We start from the raw sequence: 25864 nt of genomic DNA, 5'->3' as shown, positions 1-25864 counted from the left end.
CATTCAGTAGCACACGTTTGAGGTTATCCGTGTTATGTTACAGATGTGTGAATATTTGAGTTTCTACAGGTTCATTTGAATGCTGTTCTAGTTTACCATGTAGTGATCTTTAAGAACTGAAGATAAACCCTGTTGGAGTGGGCATTTAGTGCAGCCTTCATTAGGCACTTAGACATTTGCATCCCGTATCGGAGGGCCTAGCTGGAGTTTCTGACTTGTCCACCTTGAGCCCAGCTGCAGGGGGTGCCACAGGGCCTTGATTCCCTGCCACCCTAAAGAGACAGCGGCGTTGAGCGCCTGGCTCATGGCCCTGCTATCGTGGGCTGATTGGCAGAATAAACAGATGGAATAGCTGTGTCTGTCTGTCTGCCTCTCACATTCAAAAGGAAAAAGACAAACTTTACTGAAATTATTATTATTTAAGGATTTACTTTTGATTGGAAAATCAGATTTATGGAGTGAAGGAGAGACAGTGGCCTCTGGTTCACTGCCCAAGTGGCCACAATGGCCAGAGCTGACTGGATTTGAAGCCAGGAGCCAGGTGCTTCTTCCGGGTCTCCCACGCGGGTGCAGGGTCCCAAGGCTTTGGGCCGTCCTCGACTGCTTTCCCAGGCCACAAGCAGGGAGCTGGATGGGAAGTGGGGCAGCCTGGATACAAATCAGCACCCACATGGGATCCCCGTGTGTACGAGGCGAGAGGATATGATATTGATATGATTTTATGTGTTAAACCTTTTAAAATTTTCTGGTGAAGAAATGTGTTCTTAGAAAACAAAACTTATGACAAGAATATGTAAAATATGAGATATGCCCAAGGCCATAACAACTATATCAGAAAATCTTATAATCTGAACCACAAGAACTCTGGAAAGGAAAACCTAATCTCATCTAAACACGTGAGAAAGAGGGTGCTGGAGGCTTTTGTGTGACGTTCAGTGAGGTTTGTCTGTGTCTGGGACTCGGAGGAATCCGGGCCGCCTGATACAGGTTGAACAGCTGCGTGTTGATTGGCTTTTTTTCAGTGAAGAAGGTCCACGTTCTTTGTCATTCACATGTCATTCTGTGATCTCAGAAAATGATGAAAATGGGCACTTCCTGGGTGTATATTACTTTATCTTCCCTCTTCCCATTTTTCTTCTTCCTTCTCCTGTTTCTGAAACCCTCCCATTTCTAGAGGTATAAGTTGATGAGCCTCTTTTCAAACACAGTTTCTTTTTTGAAGACCATGGTAGAGGAGCTGGAATGTGACTAACAACTTTAGCAATTAACAGAAAGTGATTAATAACTTTAACCAATTGACCTTGGTTTTAGCATAGGAATTCTATGTTACTTTTAATGACCGTGTGGGAAGTAAAAGGCACAGGGCTTGACTTCAGTTAAATGTTTCCTGGGGTAACATTGCAACATTTCTGTAGTAATGTGTACTTCTCATAGATGCTAATTGACATCATTTGCTAACATCATCTCAAGATCATTAAATATTTTTAAATATTAGTGCTTTGCTTATTGTATAGTGTACTAAGACGTTGACTTGTTCTTTATTTAGCTGCATTTGCATGTATTTTAGAGTTCTCCCTTTTCTTTCTTAGTGCTTATTAGCGTGAAGCAGCAATGTATATTACTTGACCAGAAAAAGGTTGTGTAAATCAAACCTTTAAAAAATGAATACTAGGAGGAAATTCCAGAGCCTATGGAACTGTATCATAAAATTAAAAAAAAAATGAATACTGGGCCCAGTGTGGTGCCTAGTGGCCAAAGTCCTCATTTTGCACGCACCAGGATCCCATATGGGCACCGGTTCTTGTCCCAGATGCTCCACTTCCTGTCCAGCTCCAACTTGTGGCCTGGGAAAGCAGTGGAGGACGGCCCAAAGCCTTGGGATCCTGCACCTGTGTGGGAGACCCGGAAGAAACTCAAGCTCCTGGCTTCAGATCCAGTCAGCTGTGGCCATTGTGGCCACTTTGGGAGTGAGCCAGCAGACAGAGGATCTTTCTGTCTCTCTTTCTCTGTATCTGCCCTTCCATTTAAAAAAAAAAATCTAAAAAAAAAAAAATGGTTGTGATTAAATTTAGAGAACCATTTTTGTTGAAGTATTTTAAATGGAGTACTAAATAGTTTTAGATTGAAGTTTGATAGTTTTTCATATGAGATGATTGATAGAAAGCCTTCTTTTATAAGAAGCCAAATCAACTTTAACGCTGCAGTATAATTAAGTAAGAAGAGGCTGACAAGGCCTGTGATATGCAATTACCCATTCTGTTGGTATGTCCTTTGTAAGTTTTACTTCTCTGATGGCTTTGATTTTTATAAAATATCAGTGTACAGGGGGCTGGGGAAGAATCCTGGTCCTCACCACAGGTGGCTTGGCAAGCATTGGCCTAGCCGTCGTCTGGAAGGCAACGTTAGAGAATTACATTTACGTGATTCAGAGTATACTGATTTCACTAATTGAAGAAGAAGTTCATTTTTAATAATTATCCCATTTTATCTGATGCCTAAAAATATTTTAGAATAACCTATCAGTTGTGTCATTTATTATTTATTTATTTAATATACTGTTTTACCTAAAATTGATGAGTATAACATTATGTTTGCATTAATTCCAACTTAGAACTTTAAGTACTTTGTGCAAGTTACTGATTTTTTTTTGCTTTCCTTTAGAACATTTGCACCAGTGTGGGATGTGTTCAAAACATCTACGGAAAAATTAGCAAATTGTCACTTGGACCTTGTTAGAAAATTACAAGAATTAATAAAGGAAGTTCAGAAGTATGGAGAAGAGCAAGTAAAATCTCATAAGAAGGTAACATTTTTCCTTGTTAGGTGATTGTTACTGAGTTACTGACAACGTTACAGTTCAGTCTTTTTGATGAATGATCTCATACCAAACAGACTAAAGAGGAAGTTGCAGGAACTCTGGAAGCGGTCCAGGCCATTCAGACCATAACTCAGGCCCTGCAGAAATCCAAGGAAAATTACAATGCCAAGTGTGTAGAACAGGAGCGGTTGAAAAAGGAAGGAGCTACGCAAAGAGAAATAGAAAAGGTAATCCTAATGACGTTAATCCCTGTGTGCCTTCAGAACGCTTTGTTGTACCAGGCTGCCTTAGGTCTTCACTGCAGAATGTTCTAGTCTCAGGGTGAGGACAGTGTTCATGATTGCCAAGCCAGCACACTAGGTCTGTTTGTAAGATGTGTTTGCTGTGGTTGATACATTAGCAAACACATGAAAAGTACTGTTTTTTATGTCAATGACACTTTTTTGTCTTTTTTTTTTTGTTCTTTATCGTGACACTTTTTTCTTTCTTTTTAAATTATTTTAGATGGTGTTTACGTCACTGATCAGGGTGGCAAAGATCCAGGTTTAGGGAAAAGTGGGTGTGATCATTGTTTCCAAACTTTCTATTGTTTTTATTGTCTCTCTCCTCCTCGAACTTTCTGTTTCTTTTTCCTATTTCTGGGGGGAGCAGGGAGACAAGGGGATAAGGGGAGAAGCCATACCCAGCCTCCCAACCGTCCCAGTACGCGAGGATGGGGAGTGGTCACCCCATATCAACCCAGGGGGTAACACTTCTTTCAAATTTTATTTATTTATTATTCTTTATTTTATTGGAAAGGCAGACCTACTGAGAGGAGGAGGAGATACAGAGAGAAAGATCTTCTGTGTGCTGGTTCACTTCCCAAGTGTCTACAACAGGCAAAACTGAGCCGATCCAAAGCCAGGAGCCAGGAGCTTCATGTGGGTCTCCCACGCGGGTGCAGGGTCCCAGGGTTTCAGTCTCTAGAAAACAAAGCAACAACAACAACTCTACCAGAAACAAACCCAAACTCATACATCCTTAATTCTGGTGTGGGCCTTTGTTGCAGCAGCCACAGTGCCACTTGGGCTGCCACTATCTCACAGCAGAGTGCCTGGCCTTAGTCCCAGCTTCCCTGCTGGCCTGTCTTCTAGCTGATGCACAGCCTGGGAGGCAGCTGGTGATCGCCCCAGTCCACCCACATGGGAAACCTGGCCTGAGCTCCAGACTTCTGGCTGCTGCCTGGCCTCAGCCAGCCTGTTGTTGAGCGTTGGGACAGTGAACTGATGGCTCGAAGCCCTGTGTCTGTTTTTCTGTGTTTGTCCATTTCTTCATTTCAAATAAGATAAAAATAAGTTTTATAAAGCTAAACTTTCTTTCAGAGATGTATTTTATTTTAGTTGAAAGGCCAAGTTACGCAGAGAGAGAGAGGGCTGGAGAGACAGAGAGAATGGATTCATTTCTTTCATGGCTGCAGCATTTGGGGCTGGACTGGTCCAAAGCCAGGAGCCAGGAATTTTTTCAGGTCTCCCTTGTGGGTGCAGGGGCCCAGGTGTCTGCCCGTCTTTTGAGGCTTTTCCCACGTGCATTAACAGGGAGCTGGATTGGAAATGGAGGAACTGGACTCAAACCTGAACTCATGCAGGATGCTGGCTCCATAGGTGGCAGTTTATGTGCTGTGCCATAGCATTGACCCCAAGGAAATTTTTTTTCCTAAAATTTATTAGTGAGTGCTTCTTTGTTGGATTTGCAAGTGCTTTTTAAGATGCTGTATGGTTTTCTTAAGATGACCTCATGAAGAAGGACCCTGGTGTAAATGGAATTTAAAAGGGTACGGATTTTTACTCAGTGTGTTCCCAGATAAGAGAATTGAAATGTTACTGTTTTCTGATAGAGAAAGTACTGGAAAAAGCATGTCTGTTTACCGTGTTGAGTTAGATTCAGCCTAGTCTTTAAGCTAAAGGTAATAAAAAATATTTTCTGATCAGAAGAAATGAACAAGTAAGTGTATATGATGAACTAAATGGCTAGGACAGAATTTGTGATGAGACTGTTACAGAACAGCAAACAGCTGTGGAAAGCTGTGAAGCCTGGAGCACAGAGAGAAGAAATGCCGCTCCGTGGTTTGCTCCTCTCCGAAATGCTCCTGTGACGTGCTGCTAGCCCTGTGTTCTAGAAATACAAGTCTCCTAGCAGGAGTGCTGCTCCTCTTGGCCACCATCCTGTATGACTGCCCATGAGATGGCGTGTGTGTTTACTTGGAAATAAACACTGTAGTAAAACAGTTGATACTTTCAGTTAATAAAAATTAGTTTACAAGTTTATTTTAGCTATAAGCCTTCAAATAGATTCTTGCATGTAAATGATTCATTCAAATATTTTGTGATTTATCAAATTTCATAATTCTGCAATGGTGAATGAATATTTTAGTGCTAGCCTACCTCCTGCCTTCAAGAAACATTTCTTCCCCCTTGGAAAGCCAAAACATACTGTCAAATAGTGGAACATGAGATCCTCTGCCTGTGGGGTAGGCATCCCACGTGGGCCCTGGTTCCAATCCCAGCTCTTCCCTTCTGATCCAGCTGCTTGCTAACGGCCTGGGAAAGCAGCGGGGGTGGCCAGGTGCCTGGGCCCCTGTGCCGGCGTGGGAGACCCAGAAGAAGGTCCTGGCTCCTGGCTTCAGGCCTGCCCAGCCCAGCTCTAGCCATTGGAACCATTTGGGGAGTGAGCCAGCATACAGAAGACCTGTCTCAGTCTCTGTCTGTAACGCTTTGAAGTTAAACTTTTTTTTATTTTAACTACTGCAGAGTGAGAGGTTGGACAGGGCTGACTGAGAGGTTGTGAGAGAGAGAGGGATCTTACTGAGTGGAACCTGTAGGATAAAACCTGTAGAAAGGGCCCTTGAAGCAGTTGCTTTCAGGAGCATAGACACAGTTGCTAGCATTTGGGTTTTATTTCCATTTTTACACTTTTTTTTTTTGGTTGCAGATATTTAAAGTAGTGATCATATCTTTATGAACAGCTGACATGTAGAATATTAAGCAGCAATTTATTTTTTTAAAGATTTATTTATTTTTATTGGAAAGTCAGGTATATAGACAGGAGAAGAGACAGAGAGAAATATCTTCCGTACGATGATTCACTCCCCACGTGACCGCAACAGCTAGTCTATGCCGATCCGAAGCCAAGAGCCCGGATCTTCTTCCGTGTCTCCCGCACAGGTGCAGGGTCCCAAGGCTTTGGTTCATCCTCGACTGCTTTCCCAGGCCACAAGCAGGGTGCTGGATGGGAAGTGGAGCTGTCATTATTAGAACCAGCACCCATATGGGATCGTGGCGCATTCAAGGTGAAGACTTTAGCCAGTAGGCCATGGCGCCAGCCCAAGCAGTTATTTATTAATAGAGAAAAATTATGTGTTGGCTTGATGAACAAGTAAGAGGCCACCGTAGGACTGTATCACTACATTATTTTGAAAAATAGGTGTTTTTTTAAAAGATTTATTTATCTTTATTGCAAAGTCAGATATACAGAGAAGAGGAGAAACAGAGAAGAAGATCTTCTGTTCAATGATTCAGTCCCCAAGTGACTGCAACGACAGGAGCTGAGCCAATCCAAAGCCAAGAGCCCTGAGCCTCCTCCAGGTCTCCCACATGGGCACAGGGTCCCAAGGCTTTGGGCCGTCCTCGATTGCTTTCCCAGGCCACTAGCAGGGAGCCGGATGGGAAATAGGGTAGTGCCCATGTGGGATCCCAGTGCGTGCAAGGCAAGGACTTTAGCTGCTAAGCTACTGCACTGGGCCTAAAGAATAGCTTTCTTTGGGTCTCCCGTATGGGTGACAGGAGCCCATGCACCTGGGCTCCCCTGTTGCTTTCCCAGGCACATGAGCAGGGAGCTGGATCGGAAGTGGAACAGCCAGAACTTGAATCTGTGTCCATACGGGATGTCGGTGCCTCAGGCAGCAGCTTTTCCTGCTGTACTGTGGTGCCGTGGCTCCTGGACCTTCTCTCTTGCCATGCTGAAACTCAGGGTAAATCCAGTTTTCTGATTCCAGTTCTTTTTGTTAGAATTCTGATTGCCACTGAAGATAAGTACATATTGATGCTAATTGGTCTGCACAGATTGTTTTCCGGCTCTCCGTCCCTCACTGGCTCCTCGCCATGTCTTTGCTCATGTAGTCATTGCCTCGCATCCTCCACACCGGGGTTTGAACCTGTTTCATTCCCGGTAATACTTGGGTGTGCATCGTTCAGGACACACATGTCTTAGCCTCGTTGAGAAAATGGAGATCTTTATGTGAAATCTTATACTTGTTTCTGGTCTTCTCTGTGCTCTTTATGCCAACACTGCCCCCCATCTGCCTGTGTGCACATTGGCCAGTCTTTGAGAATATTCCGGTTGATGTTTGTGTACTGATTGGTCTTCCTTCGTAAAGTCCTCAAGGAAAAGTTTTCTGTCTAACTCACCTACCTACACGTTCTTCATTGCCCACTATTTAGCATGTTATTAGCAAGTTTTGATTGATTCAGTAACTTTATGAAAACTAGGATTATAATATTATGGTAGCCATTTTTTTAAAGAATAGAATTCTTGCAAAATAGGGTTAGTTCCTGCGAAATAGGTTAAAAATAGGTTCGCAACTTTGGAGCATAATGGAACCCAAAAAACATCGAGGAAAGCCAGTGTTAACTTTTGAACTAAGTTTGCGGACTCAGACATGAAATGTAATATGTGTGCATTGTTTGGGGGGGAAGCCTCACTGCGTGCATAGGCGACATGTAGGGCACGTCGTGTGACAGTGCTGTCGTGTGATTCTACATTGTTAGGGCATTTCTTCCCACCGTGTGGTCGCATATCCTTAGTAACACCGTACCGCTGTCATGGGGTTGCATATAGAGTGTTTGAGCTTTCCAAAGGATCTTGTATGTAAAGGGAGACTCAGTGTTTGATTCCTGAGTTATTATCTGACTGTAAAAACAATAGAAGACTAATTATATTGTGATGTGATGACATATATTCAAGTGTGTTGTCTTCAATAAAATGTATTTCAATTATTTTATATTAACTTATATTGGGAAAGAAAAGTGACCAGCGTGCAGTGTAAGATGTTCGTTTTGTTACAGGCAGCTGTTAAGTCTAAGAAAGCAACAGATACCTATAAACTCTATGTGGAAAAATACGCAGTAGCGAAAACTGATTTTGAACAGAAGATGACAGAAACTGCTCAGGTTGGTATTTTTAAAGCTTTTGTATTTTGTATTTGTTGCATACTTCATTATTTATTTGACAGGCGGAGTTACAGGGGTATTGCGTATCTGCTGGTTCACTCTGCAGGTTGCTGTCGTGGCTGGGCTGGGCCAGGCCGAAGCCAAAAGCCGGGAGTTTGTTGTGCATCTCCCATCTGGGTAGCAGGGACTCCACAGACTTAGCAGGCACATTCTCAGGGAGCTGGATGGGCAGTGGAACAGCCAGGACCTGAGCTCGTGTCCGTGCAGGATTTCAGTACGCAGGTGGTGGCTTAACATACTGCGCAGTAGCACTGGCCCCTGATGTGTATTTTTCTAATAATGTTTCTGTTATAATTTTTTTACAGTTAGAAAATTTTAAATGTACATTCATAGTGTTATAAATAATGCTATTGGAAGAACAAGCATCTTGTTTGGGAAATTGAAACCAAAATGGAGTAATGTTGGCAGGAATTGTTCAGGTAACTCAGAGGGGCTGTCTATAGAACCCTGAGGTGGGACCGCGTGGTAGCATAGCAAGTTAATCCTCTACCTGTGGCACCAGAAGCCCCTATGGGCACTGGTTCAGGATCTAGTTGCTCCACTTCCCATCCAGCTCCCTGCTTATGTCCTGGGAAAGCAGCTGAGAATGGCCCAAGACTTTGGATTCCTGCACCAGCGTGGGAGACTGAAGAAGCTCCTGGCTCCGGGCTTCGGATCAACCCAGCTCTGATCATTGCAACCACTGGGGAAGTGAACCAGCAGATGGAAGAGCACTCTGTCTCTCTGAAACTGACTTTCAAGTAAAATAAGTATTTTTTTAAAAAAGATAACCTGAAGAAAATTAGGATGTTGCTAAATGAAGCTAGTGCAGGTTGTTAGTGCAGTGTGTGGATTTTATTTCTTTATTTTTATTTTTAAAACATGGTAAGGTTTGTTCAGAGGGTAAGGAATACAGACTTTTTTTTCATGTGTGTGGATTTTAAAGTTTGCTTCTGCTAGTGGGGAAAACTGAGTACCGTTTAAAAAGCCCTGCTTTGCTAGAGCATAGTTCAGTAGGGGAAGACAGATAACAAAAACATAAACATGTCAGTCGTCCACAGATCTGTGATGAATTATACCTGACTCGGTGTTCTTAGAAGCCTTGTTAAGGACGAGTTTAGATGGGTGCCTTCTGGGGGTTCGTGTGGATTCCTGCACAGTGACAGCTTCCTCATGCAGAATGGCTGACTCAGGGACCGCTCTCCTTGGAGAGACCTTCGCACGACATTGATGGCTGTGTGGCCGGACTTTCGGACATGTAGTTCCGCTGGTCTGTGAAAAAATATGTTTATTGATGAAATTTTAGTTAGAACCCATTTACAATACAATTTGAACTATAGAATTGCTTTTACTGTATGTTCTTGAAAAACTTTTTAAAAGATCTGTTTATTTACTTTAGTGGCAGAGTTGCAGATAGACAGAAATAGACAAATAGATGTCCTGTGTGCTGGATCATCATCCAGATGGCCAGCAGGGGCCAGGCCAAAGCAGCAGCTGGGAGCTCCATCCCAGGTTCCCACTTTGGGTGGCAGGGTCACGTTCTGTTCTTTTGTAGGACCATTTGCTGGGTCGAAGTAGAGCAACCAGGACTTGACTGGGGCTCATGTTGATCTGTTGCATCTCAGGCAGTGGCTTAACTTGTCATGCCGCAACACACCTCTAGGGCTCAGTTCTTGAAACAATTTGGGATACTGAAAGATTGAAGCTGTCATTGACTTGATGGGATTATCAGCGACAGGCACTCTATCTTAACTCTGCCATTTCTTAGGAGTAACACTGGTTGATGTATTTGGATTGTTGTATTACTGCCAAATGGTAATTTCACCATTATTGATTTTTTTCAAAGCTCATGACATTTACACAACTGTAGATATCATTTGGCTTTGTGATTTTTGATCACTTGGTACTAAAGAAATTTGGACATTAAATATGGAGTGAAGGAACTTACTGTGATAAGTTAACCAGAGAAAAATAACAACTCATTCGGTTTCTTCCTTCCTTCCCTTTCAAGTGATTGGGTAATCAGACCCGAGAAATGTGTTTTGCTCGAAAATGGGGACTTGAGCATTTCCTGAGCCCTATTTTGTGTTAAACAAAGTGGAAGGAGGCTCCCTGTATCAGTATTTCGCGTTTTTAATATGCTGCTGTTTATTTCCTGTCTGGATAAATGTCAGAGTAACTTGGGAACTTTTCCCAAACACCGTCTTCTTAGCACTTGTGTGCGTCCAGTGGTTTCTGAATATTCCCGGACTGATGGGTTGCATCCTCACGTTGGGTTGAGAACTGCTGAGACAGACGGAGGAACTTACCTGAGTTTCTCTAGATGGTCTTCTCAGGAGGTCATGTACTGACATTTCAAGAACTAGAAAGACATTTTGAGGGCCTGGACTATTAGGTTATGGAGTCTTCACAGCTACAGCTGCTTGGGCAGCTGGCGTTGTAACACTCCTAGTCTCCGCTTCTTGCTTTCTGTGATTCTGTTGACTTGTATTTTCAAACTCTGAAAAAGCTGATGTTTGCCTAGGGGAAAAAATTACTTTTTTTTGTGTTGCACCTCTACTAACACTTATTTGTCTAGAGAATTGTTAAACGTTGCGTAATAGTGGTGACTTGCTAAATTTATCTGCATTGAAATGATTCCTAAAAGCACTTTTGGTTTTGATTTCAGAACATAAACAGACACATGTGCATGCACACTTATGCACATAGACACACGTAGAATAGTGTGTAGATATAAAATGGTATATAAATGGGAGACTGTATCATATATATTTAACTTTTCAAATTTTTTACCTAGAAATTTCAAGATATTGAAGAAACTCATCTTATTCATATAAAGGAAATTATAGGATCCTTGTCTAATGCTATAAAGGAAATTCATTTGCAAATAGGCCAGGTATGTTTTTGACTTACCTAGTATTGAACTACTGTATGAGAATATTGTTCACATGTGCGTCTTAAAAAGATCTTTTATCACTCTGTCCAAAATGTATATGATACTGAACTATTTCACATTGAGGATATTTATTTCCATATGTCAAATACAAAATAAATGGGAGTTTTGGTTGGCCACAAAAATAATTTCTGATAAATTTTCTGAATTAGCTATGTTTGGTTTTCCTTATGTTAAAATTTTGAAGTTACTAAGTTCTAAGTTTATCTTCTAATTTTTTTCTGTTTAGCAACTACAGTAAGTTATAAAGCTTGTATTTAGAAATGTCACAAACAAAAATTCGGTAAAGATAGTTTGAAGTGCATTGAAATTCAACAGTACAGAAAGGCGAAGTCTCATTATTTATTACTATAAGTGTAAAATTATTTCATTGCCTATAATAGATAAAATTTGTAGGAATTATGTCTAAAATGGGCAGGGGTGGGAACAGGAACTAGTCTTGACTTTCAAGTGAACATGAGGCTGTGTTTAAGTAGTTAGTTAATGTAAGTGGCGGTTGACCACGGCTGTGTTAAGCAGTTAGTTAACGTAAGTGGCGGTTGACCCGTGGCTGTGTTTAAGTAGTTAGTTAACGTAAGTGGCGGTTGACCCGTGGCTGTGTTTAAGTAGTTAATTAATGTAAGTGGTGGTTGACCCATGTCTGTGTTAAGCAGTTAGTTAACGTAAGTGGCGGTTGACCCGTACAGATTTTACTAGCTCTAAGTTTGTAACAGAGTAGGTTGGTGAAGGAAAGTTCTCCAGGGCCCTTGGGTCAACAATATTTATTTCAGTGTAATACTTTTAATTGTCCTGTGGAAGTTTTACTTGAAATAACTGTGAATATGGTAAAAGAAAAAAATTATCTTTATCTCATTTTAATAGGTCCATGAAGAATTTATAAATAATATGGCTAACACTACAATTGAAAGCTTGATACAGAAGTTTGCTGAGTCAAAAGGCACTGGGAAGGAAAGGCCTGGTAAGATAATCAGCTCCAAGGCACCTGTATGTTCATGTGTGTAAGGGCAGTTTTAATTGTAACTCTGTGTCGGGCCTGAACTGATATTTCCAAAACGTAAAGCAAAGCCCAATCCTAAAGACAGAGTATGCCTAAAGAGTTTGAAGTTTGTGTGTGTTTGTGTCTCATGATATGAGAAATTAAGACTTTTGTTTTTGCATTAGTAGTTAATACTTTAGCATTATTTGAAGCGGTTGTTATAGTCTTCTCTGTTACGGTTTGTTTAGATTTTTGAAAGTAGGGTTAGCTACATTTTAAAAATATTTATGTATTTGAGAGGCAGAGTGACAGAGAAAGGGAGAAGAGAGCATCCCAGTTTGCTGGTTCACTCCCTGAATGCTGCAGTGCGCTGGGTTGGGCTCGGATGCCAAGCCTGCAGCCAGGAACTCGGGCCCGTCTCAGGACGGTCGGGAGCCAAGCCCTTGCCCCACTGGTCCTGTCTCCCAGGTATGCTGCAGGAAATGGAGCGAACGCTGAAACTGGACGTCCACCCAGGCCCTGCCTTTAAAGGAAAGAAGCCAGGCACACTGCTAAGCAGCACAGACAGCCTGAGCACTGGGCAAATGCATGTTTCCAGAAGGCCATGTTAGTGAAGGAGAGGCGGACTGGAAACAGGAAGCTGATAGGAGCTGATAGAGCATTACGGTCACCACAAAACTCCCCTTCAAATCTAATAACATCCTTTCTCATTCAAGCATGCGTTCAATGACTGTGTTTCTCAAGTGTTTATTAAGTGTTAACAGAATATGCTAGATACCATTCTAGGAACTGAGGATGTGCCAATAGCAACTGAACACAGGAATCTTGGTGTTCTTATTTTTATGAATCAATGACAGGCACGCCGAATTGCGCTTCTAGTAGCTGTGCTGTGACGTGCTAAGCAGCAGCTTCTCCCCTTCTCTCAGCGTACTGTGCTGGCCAGGATTCTTGAGTGGATTAATGAGCACATCATGTCCTTGCAAGATAGTTTGTTTTATCTTATAGGTAAAACTTTCACTCTAACAAAGAAGTTTTTTTTTTTTTTTAATGATATGGCCTTTAGGAGAATGGATATGTGTTTTTTTTGAGAAGTCTGTGAGCTCCTTATAATTCACTGACTAAGGCTTGAAACCTAAATCACCCACAGTTGCTTAATTATCTTCCCAGAATTCATTACTTTTAAAATCTTCCTGATTTGATTCTTGGTGCTTCTGTCTCCAGACTTTTAGTGTCTTCTATAATTTGCATGTTTTAAAAAATATATTTTAATATTTACTACAAAACTAATTAGGTTGGAGAGGGTAGGAAGGGGTGTGAGACAAGTGCTTCTGTTTTCTGTCCTCTGTTGAGTTGGGGGCGGGGGAAGTTTGCTGTGTGACATGGTTGTCGTCCAGAGTTGGAGCTGGTCATTACATGTCACCTTAGAGACCCAAAGCAGAGAAGAGTGTCCCCAGTGTGTTACATACACATTCTTGATTGTTCTGAGGTGTTGTCTGCTTTGTTATACCAGAGGCGAGAGATGCTTTGTAAGGCTTGTGGCTGTCCATGGCTGCCTCCGTGTGCCCACAGACCGAGGTGCGTGTTGTAGAGCCTGTCCTCTCCATCATTTCATGAGGTGTTTGAAGTCTTCTGTTGGCGTAGATGAGCTGGTTGTCTTGTCTTTTGGGTGCGTCTGGGTATGGTCGCTATCCTGTATGGCAGTCCACAACTGAAGTGGCCCCCTCCTGCTGTCTGCCCCAGAGTCCCATGGCATGTCTGCCTGATTTTCCCTGATGTTGGAGATGGAGTGCAGGGGTCTAGTTGGGAGCCCCTGCAGAAACACTACCCAGGAGCTGCTAGATCTAGCTTCCATGTGCCAGAGTTGCCTTCACCAGGCCCAGAATGCCAGCCAGCTGTTGGCTGCTTTTCTCTAAGCAGTGTAGCATTTGTCTAAAAACAGAGCAACCCAGGCAGTTGCCTACAGCTGAGAAATTAGCAGATTTCTCATAGTTGAATGTAGAAATATTGTCTTTTTATTAATGTTGCATGTTACAGCACCTTCAACTTGTTTTTAAGGTTGATTTATTTACTTGAAAGAAAGACGAGAGGCAAGGGCTCTTGGTCTGCTGGTTTAGTCCTGAATGCCGACGACAGCTGGGGCTGGGTCAGGCGGAAGCCAGGAAGCCAGGACTCCCCCCGCGCCTCCCACTCGGGTGGCAGGGGCCCAGCTACTTGGCTGGCATCTGCATCCCCGGAGCTTTGCAGGAAGCTGGCTAGTCCTTGTGATACCAGGTGTGAACGTTGCAGGCAGGGAGGGGCTCAATGCTTGTGCCACTGTGCGCATCCCAACATTCAGTTTTCACCTGGAAAGTTATGGACTACAGTTGTACTACTTACACATCCTTGAGGTTTTATTATAGACAGATTGGAAGTCAGACGTGGCTTGCACTCAGAGCCTTTAAGGATCAGGAGCTGACGTTTTTAAAGTCATAACTTTCCATTACCTTATTCTGGTCCTGTGACTGACACTTGAACCACACACTCTTGCCTAAACATCACCCTTTAGAATTTTCCTGATATCCTTGCTCTAGGAGATGCTGTATCCCACTCCTTTCCTACCCTAATATCCTCATTTGCATATTGAATGAAAGAACTTTTAAGAGCAGATATATGTACTGCTTCCTCCATTGAAAGTACCTGAGAAACTGTGGCAGGCATGTGGCCCAGCGGTGAAGGATGCTGCTTGGGCTGCCCACACCGGGTATGCGCATGTCTGGGTCTGAGGCCCAGCACCAGTTTCAGTTCCAGTGTCGAGGTCGTGTTCAGCGAGGGGGCAGCAGGTGGTGGCCCAAGCAGGTGGGAGGCATGGATGGGGTCTCAGCTTTGACTTGGCGTGGCTCGGCCCCAGTTGCTGTGGACACTGAGGAGGGAACCAGGAATGGAAGATCTTTGTCTGCCTCTCAAATACGTAAAAAAGAAATTCAAGAGGATTGAGAAGTGTTCTTTCTTTCTGCATTGTTGCCATTTTAAATTTGAATTGAAAGATTAGTGCTTGATTTCATGTGTCCTTTTTGGTAAAAAATATGGTTTTGTTGAATGAATGAGCAAACGCACATTTGATGGTAAGGAGAAGGTGCTAGGGAGGTTGTGTTTGCTGTTAGAAAAGTCTTTGTTGAGGTCCAGCAATTGGCAGCAGTAACAGGGATGCCAGTTGGGCCAGCAGCATCCCATGTTAGCATGCCTGCATCAGCATGCCGGGTTCTCCTGATGCCAGCTTCCTTCTGACACACTCTCTTGGAGCAGCAGGTGCTAGCCTAAGACGAGTTTCCTGCTGCCCAGGGAGCTGACCTTGATGGAGTTCCTGGCCTCCAGTTTTGGAGAGTGAACAAGTGGTTGGGAGCTCTCTGTCTCAGTTTCTCTTGTAAACAAAATAAAGTCTTCATTGAGTGAAAACTAAATCGTCATGGTTAACGTTTTTTCCTAAGCTTTATTTTATTTTTTATTTTTACTTTTATTGGAAAGTCAGAAATCCATAGAGGAGAGACAGAGAGGAAGATCTTCCATCTGTTGATTCACTCCCCAAGTGGCCACAACATCCAGTCAGGAGCCAGGAACCTCTTCTGGATCTCCCACATGGGTGCAGGGTCACAAGGCTTTGGGCTGTTCTCGACTGCTTTCCCAGGCCACAAGCAGGGAGCTGGATGGGAAGTAGGATGCCGGGATTAGAACTGGTGCCCATATGGGATCCTGGTTCGTGCAAGGTGAGGACTATAGCCGCTAGGCCACGGCACCAGGCCCTTGGTTAATGTTTACTGAATACTTACTCAGCACCATGTACTGTGTCAGCCACTTTGCAGGCCCTGCTGATCTTCAGTGACTTTTTGAACCCTAAGCATTATTATTCTCATTGTCCAGATGAGGGAATCATTGAGAGAATAAATAATTGCCCAAGCTAGTGTGTGGCGGAGCTGGGATTCAGTCTCAAGATCCAATTAGAATAGAATTTGGTATCAATGCAGAGTGAAAGTGAGGACATTGAAGAAGTATAGAGGCATAAACTATAAAACTGCTACTGCTTTTTTTTTTTTTTTTAAACGAACAACATTTATTTCTTTATTTGAAAGGTAGACTTTGAAAGAGAGGCGGAGTGAGCTGTTATCTGTGCTGTTCATTCTTCAAATGCCCCTAACAGTGAGGCCTGGTCTAGGCTCTCACTGGGGATGAGGAGTTTCCTCCATGTCTCCCGTGGGGCTGCAGGGCCCAAGCGCTCAGGCTGTCTTTTGCTGATTTCCCAGGCCTGTTAACAGTGAGCTGGGTCAGAATTGGAGTGGCCAGGACTGAAAACTGCTGATGTAGGCAGTGGATTTACCCACTATGCCACAGAGCATGTGCTAAAACTCACTGTAAAGACATAAAATGTAAGTGAAGATCAGTTAAAGGAAAAATAATTGGGGACAGAACCTGGCGCAGTGGCTCAGTGGCTGAATCCTTGCCTTGCAAGTGCCAGCATCCGTGTGGATACCAGTTTGTATCCTGGTTGTCACGCTTCCCATCCAGCTCCCTGCTAGTGGCCTGGGAAAGCAGTCGAGAACAGCCCAAAGCCTTGGGACCCTGCACCCATGTGGGAGACCTGGAGGGGCCTCCTGGCTCCTGGGTTTAAGTCAGCTTAGCTCCAGCTGTGCAGTCACTTGGGAAGTGAATCAACGGATGGAAGATCTTCCTTTCTGTCTCTCCTCCTCTGTTTATCTACCTTTCCAACAAAAATAAATAAATCTTAAAAATAAGCTTGGTAACAAATAGAATTTTAGAATATCTAACAATTAGTAGGATGAAGGTAAAGACATTGTGATTAGTCTGAAATGCTCTAGAATGAAATAGAAATGATTGGTATGTTACATCAGTGTTATTATTTGGCTGTGCTGTTATGTGGTAGTTCTGCAGAGCTGTTATTGTGGGGTGTGAAGGGTCTCCATGTATTACTTTTTGCAGCTCTGTATTTCTCAATGAGAATTTCAGTTAGAAAAATGCCTGGAACCAGGGAACTTGAGCTGCACTATAAGCCTGCATGCTGCTGTGTGACAGCTGAGCAGGTGTAAGTGGGGACAGAAAGAGAATGAGCTTGAAGAGGGTTGGTACTTTTCCGAAATTACGAAGTCAGAATCATGGGTCAGTGACGTGTGTTTGGAGATGAGATAGTTTCTCTTTGGACATTTTTAGTGGCATTTCATCCCCCTTGAGGTGGCTTTCCCGTCACGTCCTGAGCTCCTGCCCCGCTGTGCTCCTGTGCCAGGGTCATTTCCCCAGAGCCCCCTCTGCCACATGGGCTGTTCTTGAGTCAGAGAAGGGCTCAGCGTCCCTCATCACAGTGCTACTGGCAGGCGTGAGAGCTGGCGCTCATTTGGAAGCCTGTCATCTCTGGCCTAGTTCAATAGACCCTTTGTTTGCAAATGTCAGAAAGCCAATTTAAACAGGCTTAAGCAAAAATTCCATGCCTTGGCTTTTTTTAACGTGGAGGACTGGAATGGATTCAAGGACCAAATAGATGTCATCAGGGCTTGGTTTCCCTCTGGCCTCCCCGCTCGCCTCTGTGCTGAGAGGGAAGGCCTTGATGTTTCTAACTCTGTTTAGGATTCTAGTAGGAACGCTTCCCTGGGGTCAGCGCAGTCATTTCAAGGAAAGTTCTGCTTTTGTCACATGCTTGTCTGTGAAGTAATCACTGTGTTTAGGGTAGTGGGACATTAATACTGGTGAACACAGATCATATGCCCAGACCGCAGAGGAAATGTTTTCTGAGCAGACAAAAATAACCGTTATTGTGTGCAGAGATACCAAATGCAAAATATGACGCTTTAGAACTGGAGTGGTTGGTCCAAGTGTTTCATGTAGAATTTAGTCATGTTATTAATGTTTAATTAAACATCTCAGTTGAAGAGATAAGCATTTATGCTGTTAGTAGATGGAGCCAGAGGGCAAGGTTACGTAGTGCAGTTTATCTTGCCCTTGTAGAGTCTGTTACTTAACAGGACCTTAGAAACTCTCTGATGCAAACCTTCCCAGAGAGACATGCTGAAATTGGACAGATATGCTCTGAATTTGATTTCATGTTGACTTGCAAATGGATTTACGTTTTGTTTGTTCTTGGAAATGTCACTGATGCACTGTAGTGGGGATTGCTGAACCCTTACTTACCCTGTCTTCTCCGCCTGTTCGAGCATTCTCTACGGAGAACCAAGCAAATGCGCATGATTCTTCCATACAGTGCTTTTTTTTGGTTAGGTACTTAAAATAATTGGATCAGAAATTTGCCTTAGCAAGGACCTGTGGAGCCTGGTGTTTAGATTGTTCCTTGCCTTGCCTGGCACAGAGCTGTGGTTGGTGCAGTGCTCTTACTGGCAGGGTGTTGTTGGCCTCGGTTACGCAGCGGCATTAACACTGCGTGCCCGGTGGTGTTTCTGAGTGAGATGAGGCAATAGGTCATATTAATAAGTATTCTCAAAATTAAGGGAGTCCTGATTAGTAAGTGGCTACTAGTGAGTAGTTTCTTTGTAAGCTTATTTTAAATGCCTCAAGATATTCTAAGCTATATAGAAGATACCTGTTACTAGATCATAGGAGGTGAGAGGCAGGTTTTTTTATTTGTATATTTTAAAAAGCTTTATTTTTGGAATATCAGATTTGGAATATCAGATTTATAGAGAGGAGAGACACACAGAAAGATCTTTCTTCTGCTGATTCACTCCCCAAGTGGCCACAAGCTGAGCTGATCCAGAGCCAGAAGCCAGAAGCGTCTTCCAGGTATCCCACTCATCCACAGGGTCCCAAGGCTTTGGGCCGTCCTATTGCTTTCCCAGGCCACAAGCAGGGAGCTGGAAGGCAAGTGGAGTAGCTGGGACACGAACTGGTGCCCATATGGGATCCTGGTGCATGGTGAGGACTTTAGCCAATAGGCTACCGCATTGGGCCTTTTGCTTATGATTTTTAAAACTTCATTTACTGCTTTTTGAAAGGCGGATTTATAAAGAGTAGGAGAGGCAGAGGGAAAGATCTTCCATCTACTGGTTCACTCCCCAAGTAGCCGCAGTGGTCTGAGCTGAGCCAATCCAAAGCCAGGAGTCAGGAGCTTTTTCTGGGTTTCCCCTGCAGGTGCAGGCTCCCAAGGGCCACCCTGTCTTGCTTTCCCAGTTCACTAGTAGGGGTCTGGATCAGAAGCAGATCCGCCTGGGCACAAATTGGCAGTCAGTACGGGGTGCTGGTGATGCACATGGAGGATGAGCACGCAGAGCCACCAAGCTCCTGACTTCAGACTTTCAGAAAGAAGTTCTAGAAGCTTTTTTGTGTTTGGTTGGTTGGTTGATTAGGTTTTTTAAGATGACAGATTTTACTTCTCCGGGTGAGTTGCTGAGGGTGGCTATATGTATTGAATTTATGGGTGTCTGGAAAAGTTACTCTGGGGGCCCATTGCAGTGATGAACGTCTTATGTCTCTTAGAAAAAGAACATGCGTGAGATGTGGGTGTGCTTCTATGGAATTAAGGCACTTTGTATTTTAGGAGATGATTAACTTGGGGTTGTCTTATGTTTCCTGTTTTGTAAGGGCTCCCTCTGGTGGAGAAGTCCCTACCTAAACTTTAGTTTTAGTTTGCTAGGAACAGATTTTAAAAAGAAAACAAAAACTCCAAAAGTTTGAGTATCCTCCGCCCCCCTCCTTTTTTTTTTTTTTTTTTTTAAGTTGTGTGCCTTGCAGTTCTTGGTGCTGAAAAATTATAGAGTTTATCTTTAGGCAGTCCTTTGTTAAGCTGTCCTCTGTCTTTCTGATTCTCCTTTGTAAGAACATGGAAACACTTGAAGAACATTGTAACATTTTTTTCATTGAGAAAATGTAGGGAAGTGGTTTGTCCTCACTGTTGAAGTCGGGCCCCACCCTGGTTCCCCTGGAATTTAAATCCCGGAGCATCTGTGGTCTGAGAGTTTGAAATAAACAGGTGCGTTCTAATTTTAGGTGTCTTTTTCTGTCCCAGTGCCACTTTCCTGTTAGTCATAGCAATTCTGCTATAGAATCCATAGTTTTAATGTTTTTCTGTGGTTAGAATCCAGCTGATTTTACTGTATGCTATTCATAATTTATAAATGCTTAGCAAGCTTCCATTTGTAAGACATATAACTTAAAGAAATGAGAAGTTGGTAGACCAGTATGTAATATATGTAAATAAAGAGTCCTGTTGAAAAATTTACTTACATTTTTATTTTACAACAACTCCCACTTGATGAATTCCAGGAAGTTTAAAGGCGCAAATTGCTAGAATTAAAGATATAAATAGGAGAGAGGCGGTGCAGTGGCCTGGCAAGATAGTCCTCCGTCTGCAGTGCTGACATCCCATGGGCCACTGGTTCAAGTCCCTCTGATGACAGTTTGGAAGGAGATGCGGTGACTGAAATTCATCATTAGAAACACTTGCTGTTGAGCTGGTGCCATGGAGTGGCGGCCTAGCCCAGCCCTGGCTCTTGTGTGTGCTGGTGGTTTCTGTGGCCAGCCCAGCCCAGCCTTCCCCCAACTCCAGCTCTTGTGAACACAGGCTTATTGTCCTGGCGTAGATGGCCTTTGGGATTCTCCCAGCCAATTTTCTCCCTGTCCCAGCTCCGTCACTTATCTGCGGGCTCAGGAGCCTGGTCTGTGGAAGCTTTGGAAATCATTTTATACATGTCGGACAAGCTGAGTGACCCCCATTCCAGTTTGTCCCCTGTTGGGTAATTTGCAGTTCCCCCATGAGCAGATGGCAGTGGGGATAGCAGCGGGGCAACCCCAGCCAGGGTGCACCTGTGTTGTCTTGGCAGCTACTCTGTCCCCCATTTTCCCAAATCTTAAAGAATAGGCAACTATGCTGGCACACTGGTGTGGTTAGCACAGAGTTGACATTAACCAGGCCTGGAATACCCACCAAATCCTGGCTGCTCTTCTCCCAGCAGTGTAACACTTGCATAGGTACCAGGCAACCTAGGCAGTTGGCTACAGCTGGGGGAGTGTCTGTTTTAATAAGGTCCCCCAGTATGCACAGTATAATTGAAGAAGCACAGATAGACTGACTTGTGTCGCCCAGTGCTTGCAGGACCATCAGCATCAACTGGGAATTTTCTAAAAACATAGATTTTTTTTTTTTTTTTTTTTTTTTTTTTGGTGAGCATTGCTCTAGACTTCCTGAATAGAAAGGTCTGGGGGTGGGACCCAGAGATCTGTGGTTTCACAGGCCCTCCAGGTGATTCTGTAGCTGATAGTTTTTGTTTGTTTCTTAAGAGTGGGGAGAGAAGAGATCTGTCTACCACAGCCAGGGGTGGTCTGCATGGCAGGGGCCTAAGGACTCGGGCCAGCGTGTGCTGTCCTGGTGCAGGCATTCAGACACTAGATGTTGGCACCACCAGTGGCAGGCTAACTCACTGCTCCACGGTGCCAGCCCTCATGGTACAGTTCAGCAAGTATTGTGCTAAACATTTCTGATGATTATTTGGTGAAATTGTGTCCATAGATCTTTATTAAAATAGATATCCTTGAAATGAAGTATCACTGTTGTCTCCAACTTAAGCAAACTTCACAATTGGTTAAGCAAAAGATTACACACACACACATACACATATACATATATATTTGTTATGGGTATATTATATATAGCAATTGTAGCATGAGTTATTCAGAGGGGTGCTCACATTTTCCCTACTAGTCCCACTCCCAGCCCTGGATCTTGCACTTTCCAGGTGGTTCTGCAGTCTGGCTTGATAGGACTTGCCCCCAGTCCCAGCACTTGCCAGCTGATGCTGCAGTAAAGTCCAACCAGCCTGCACTTACTCTGGCTCATGCCTGCAGCAGGGGATACAGCCGGTTAACGCAGCCTGGCTCTCACCCCAACCAGGCTCACATGCAGGTCAGTGGGTATTGTAGCCCTGCCCCGCCTGGCTTCCCTCCAGACCCAGTTCTCGTGCTCACCAGCAGAAGCAGTGGCCCAGCAGGGAAGCCGGCGCTGTGCCCCTTACCCTGCTCACCCGCATCCTGAGTGTTACATGTGCTAGTGGGAACTGCAGCCCAGTCTGGGGTGGCCCATCTCACGTTGGCATTTGCTGGTGGGTGCTGCAGCCTGACCTGGCCCGGCCTGCCCCCAGTTCCAGCTCATCCTGGCAGATGCAGCCACCTATCCCAGCCTTGACTGCCCCATTCCCAGCCCTAATGTGAACTGGCTGGTGGTGTGGCCCAACCTGGCCTGTCCTACACTCCATCCTGGTTCTTGGGTCTGCCGGTGGGCGTAATGGACTGGTCCAGCCTGGCCCGATCCCAGACCTGACCCACATTTATGGTGGCTGGCACAGTCTTGATTCTTGCACTCACCTGCAGGGACTGTATCCTGACAGAGGAGTTCCCCAAGCTGCTCTGTCACATCACCTCCCAGTGGCACACAAGTGGGTGTTTGGCTGAGCCTGACTTGGCCCACCTCCTGTCCTGGCAGGTATAGCAGCCTTGCCTGACCAGCCCACACCCATTCCGGCTCTTACTGTTGGATGCTACAGCCCAGCAGTGCCTGGCTCACCTCCAGACCAGCTCTTGCATGGTTCAGCAGATGCCAAGGCCTCACCCTGCCCATCCTACACCCACTCTGACTCTCGCAAGCACCAGCAGGTGCTGGCCTAGCCCTCTCTGCATATCTAAGAATAAGCAACTATGCTGGCATACAGGTATAGCATGCTGGTGTAGTTAACACAAATTTGGCATTAACCACGTCCTGAATGCCTGCTCTTCTCCCAGGAGTGTAACACTTGCTTAGGTATGAGGCAACCTAGACAGTTGGCTACAGCTGGGGTTTGTAATATTTCTTAAAAGTTCTGATCCAAATTGCGTTTGGGTGCACAGCTTGATAACTTTTTTTGAATAGCAATAATTTATTGCCGTTTTCAAAATAAAGGATCATATGCATATTTAAGAATTGTTTTGCTTTGAATCATTAGGCCCTTGGGGCTGTTTATCTGTCTATCCATTTTATTGAACTCATGGTGGTTTAGATAATTTGTAAAGCAGCATCAGGAGACAGAGCCACAATAATTTGATTTGCTTTTGCAACAACTCAACTGCTTTTGTGACCTGTTCTAAAATATTAAGTGCTGTTGTTTATTTCAACAACAATTAAATGAGCCTGAATTGGTTGAATTTCCAGTTACAGCAAACTGTTCATTAAGACTTTCGGTCTGGCTTTAGTGTTGTCCAAAAAATAAATAATTAAATAAATAACTTGTCTTATGACCAAATAGGATGATGGGTAGTGGGTTGCAGTTGAAGGAGAAGTTGAATCAACTTTGTGCTTGTACATAGTTCACAAGCTCCGTGCTCCCGGGTCAGCCTGCGCACCTGCACCCTGCGAGCTGTGGGCCGATCTGGAGCCGGGCAGCAAGCCTTTGCAGGGCTGGCAGCATATGGCGCATGCACCCTTTGAAAAAGAACTTCCTCATACATGAGTTAATTTTTTAAAGGATATATTTGGTTGACATTTCTGTCTTCAATAGAAAAGTTTCGTGGATGATGCTTGGTTAAAAATTTTATATTATGACTTGGCATTTTATATTTCAAAAATGCCTCTTATGTTGACTAATCGCCACTTTGAATGATTTTTGAGACAGTTCTTAGAAAAGGTAGAAGGTGGGCCCAGCACAGTAGCCTGCGGTTAAAGTCCTCACTTGCACGCGCCAGGATTCCATAATGGGCACTGACTCTAATCCCAGCAGTGCGCTTGCCTTGTACAACTCATTCGAAAAATTATTTTTAGTAATTTCTTTGGCATTTGTATTTCATTTTTGACTAGAGAATAATTTGTACACGGTCATGAGTGCAGATTGAGTACTGTGTAGCTATTGGAGAATTTTCAAGTAACCATGTTTCTGATTACTTTTGTTTGGTGGGGCGGTAAATCTTTTCTGGGATCTATATAACAGATGATTGTGTTTCTTGGAAAAAGAAGACACTAGTTAATAAGCTGGTGGTTTAGATAGAAATTTCTAATTCTTCATAATTTTTACGAAAGGCTAGTAATTATGATATGTAAGTTCTTGGTTTTTTTGGTAAGGTAACTGAAGAGGCACCTTTGGCTCAGTCCCTGCATGCCTGTCATGGGCCCAGGCCAGCCTGCAGCCAGGCTGTCCCACATGGGTAACAGGCCCCAGAGCTTCAACTGGCAGCTGCGTTGGGCCGCAAACTGAGGAACGGGGATTCAGGCGGGCAGTCAGCTGTGGAGTGCAGACATGCGCAGTGGTGTCTTAAGGCCGAGATAAACGCCACCCCTGCTTAAAGTCTTCTCTCTCTGTCACTGATCTTTCGTTTTGTGCCCATTTGCTTCAGGAGTTCTGAGAATGAGCTGCCTCCTTCCATCGGACAGTTCTCAGCTTCCTGATCCCCGTGGGCCTTGGGTAAAGCCCATCTAATGGTTAAACTCCCCAAACGCCTGCAAGGAACCCTGCAAGGACCTGCAACTCAGTCCAGGTCTCTCCTAGGCTGGCGCCGCTGCTGCTCCCGGAGGCTGCCGGAGCGGGAAGCAGCTGTTAGGAGCCATTCACTTTTTTATGTGGTCATTTTCTGTCCACCCCCTCCTTTTTTTTTTTTTTTTTGAAGATTATTTTTTGTCTGAAAGGCAGAGTTGCAGAATGAGGAGAGACAGAGATCTTGCAACCCCTGGATCACTCCCCAAATGGCCACAGTGACTAGAGCTGGCCAGTACGGAGCCCGGAGCTTCCGCTAGGTCTCCTGCATGGGTGTGGCGGCCAAGGGCTTGGGCAGCCCTGCCCTGCTTTCCCAGGCCACTAGCAGGGAGCTGGATGGGAAGCGGGGCTGCCGGGATTAGAACCGGCGCCCATATGGGATCCCAGTGAGTTTGAGGCGAGGACCCTAGCCACCAGACCACCACACCGTGCCCATGTTAGCTCACTTTTATGATTTTTAATTGTTCTGCTTATCCCTAAAAGGTCACCTGTCAAGTTAGTGGAGGCTAGCATAGCATAGAAGTAAATCGTAGATATTTGTGAAAGTGCAGGGAGACTTATCCAGGACTTTTAGATCCTCCTACTTGTAGAGAAATCTTTCTTGTTAACTGATAGTTTTCTTTTATAATGGAATGATTACTAAGAACTTTGACCACAAATTTGCACATGTTTGTGGTGAAGCCTAACATCTCAGAAGAACCAGTAATGATAGCTTAATTGGCTATTCCTCTGCCACGCGCTCCAGTCTGTGTTCCGGCTGTTCCACTTCCCATCCAGCTCTCTGCTTATGGCCTGGGAAAACAGTAGAGGACGGACCAAACCCTTGGGACCCTGCTCTGGTTGTTGTGGTCACTTGGGGGAGTGAACCAGTGCATGGAAGATCTTTGTCTCATTCTCTCTGAAATCTGCCTTTTCTATAAAAATGAATAAATGTTTTAAAATATATGTATACTATAAAAAAAGGTTGAGGGGCTGGTTTGTGGTTTACAGGGCAAAGCTGCCAAATAGAATGCCATCATCCCATATGGATATCCTGGCTGCTCCACTCTGTCCAGCTCTGGGGAAAGCAGCCAAGAGTGGCCCTAGTGCTTGGGCCGCAGCACCCGTGTGGGGGACTTGGCTGGAGCTTCAGGCCCCTGGCTCCTGCCCGGCCTGGCTCAGCCTTGGCAGCTGTGGCACTTGGCAAGTGAGCAGTGGGTGGGGCATCTCTGTCTCTGCTTGTTTCTCTGTGTAGCTCTGCCTTTCATATATATATATATATATATATATATATATATATATATATATATATAATATATATTTAAGGTTGCAATGAGAGTTTAGTGGGAGATTATTTTCCATCTTGATTCTTAGCTTTTGGGGTGTTTCAAGAGGAGATTATTTCCTGCTTTGATA

General features: G+C 44.2%; 1 protein-coding gene across 1 annotated transcript in view; it reads left to right on the top strand.

The window, feature by feature from the left end:
- Window positions 1–25864, top strand: part of FCHO2 (FCH and mu domain containing endocytic adaptor 2) — a 100398-nt gene that overhangs the window by 31840 nt on the left and 42694 nt on the right. The window contains exons 4-8 of the mRNA XM_058656411.1: window positions 2662–2803; window positions 2893–3045; window positions 7918–8022; window positions 10859–10957; window positions 11876–11972. Of these exons, the coding sequence (XP_058512394.1) occupies window positions 2662–2803; window positions 2893–3045; window positions 7918–8022; window positions 10859–10957; window positions 11876–11972 (596 nt within the window). The remainder of the gene's footprint in view (window positions 1–2661; window positions 2804–2892; window positions 3046–7917; window positions 8023–10858; window positions 10958–11875; window positions 11973–25864) is intronic.

Source organism: Ochotona princeps, chromosome 28 (assembly GCF_030435755.1).
Source record: "Ochotona princeps isolate mOchPri1 chromosome 28, mOchPri1.hap1, whole genome shotgun sequence".
Taxonomy (NCBI): Eukaryota; Metazoa; Chordata; class Mammalia; order Lagomorpha; family Ochotonidae; genus Ochotona; species Ochotona princeps.
The sequence above is the reverse complement of the archived record's forward strand: the minus strand, read 5'-3'. Positions and strand labels throughout refer to the sequence as shown.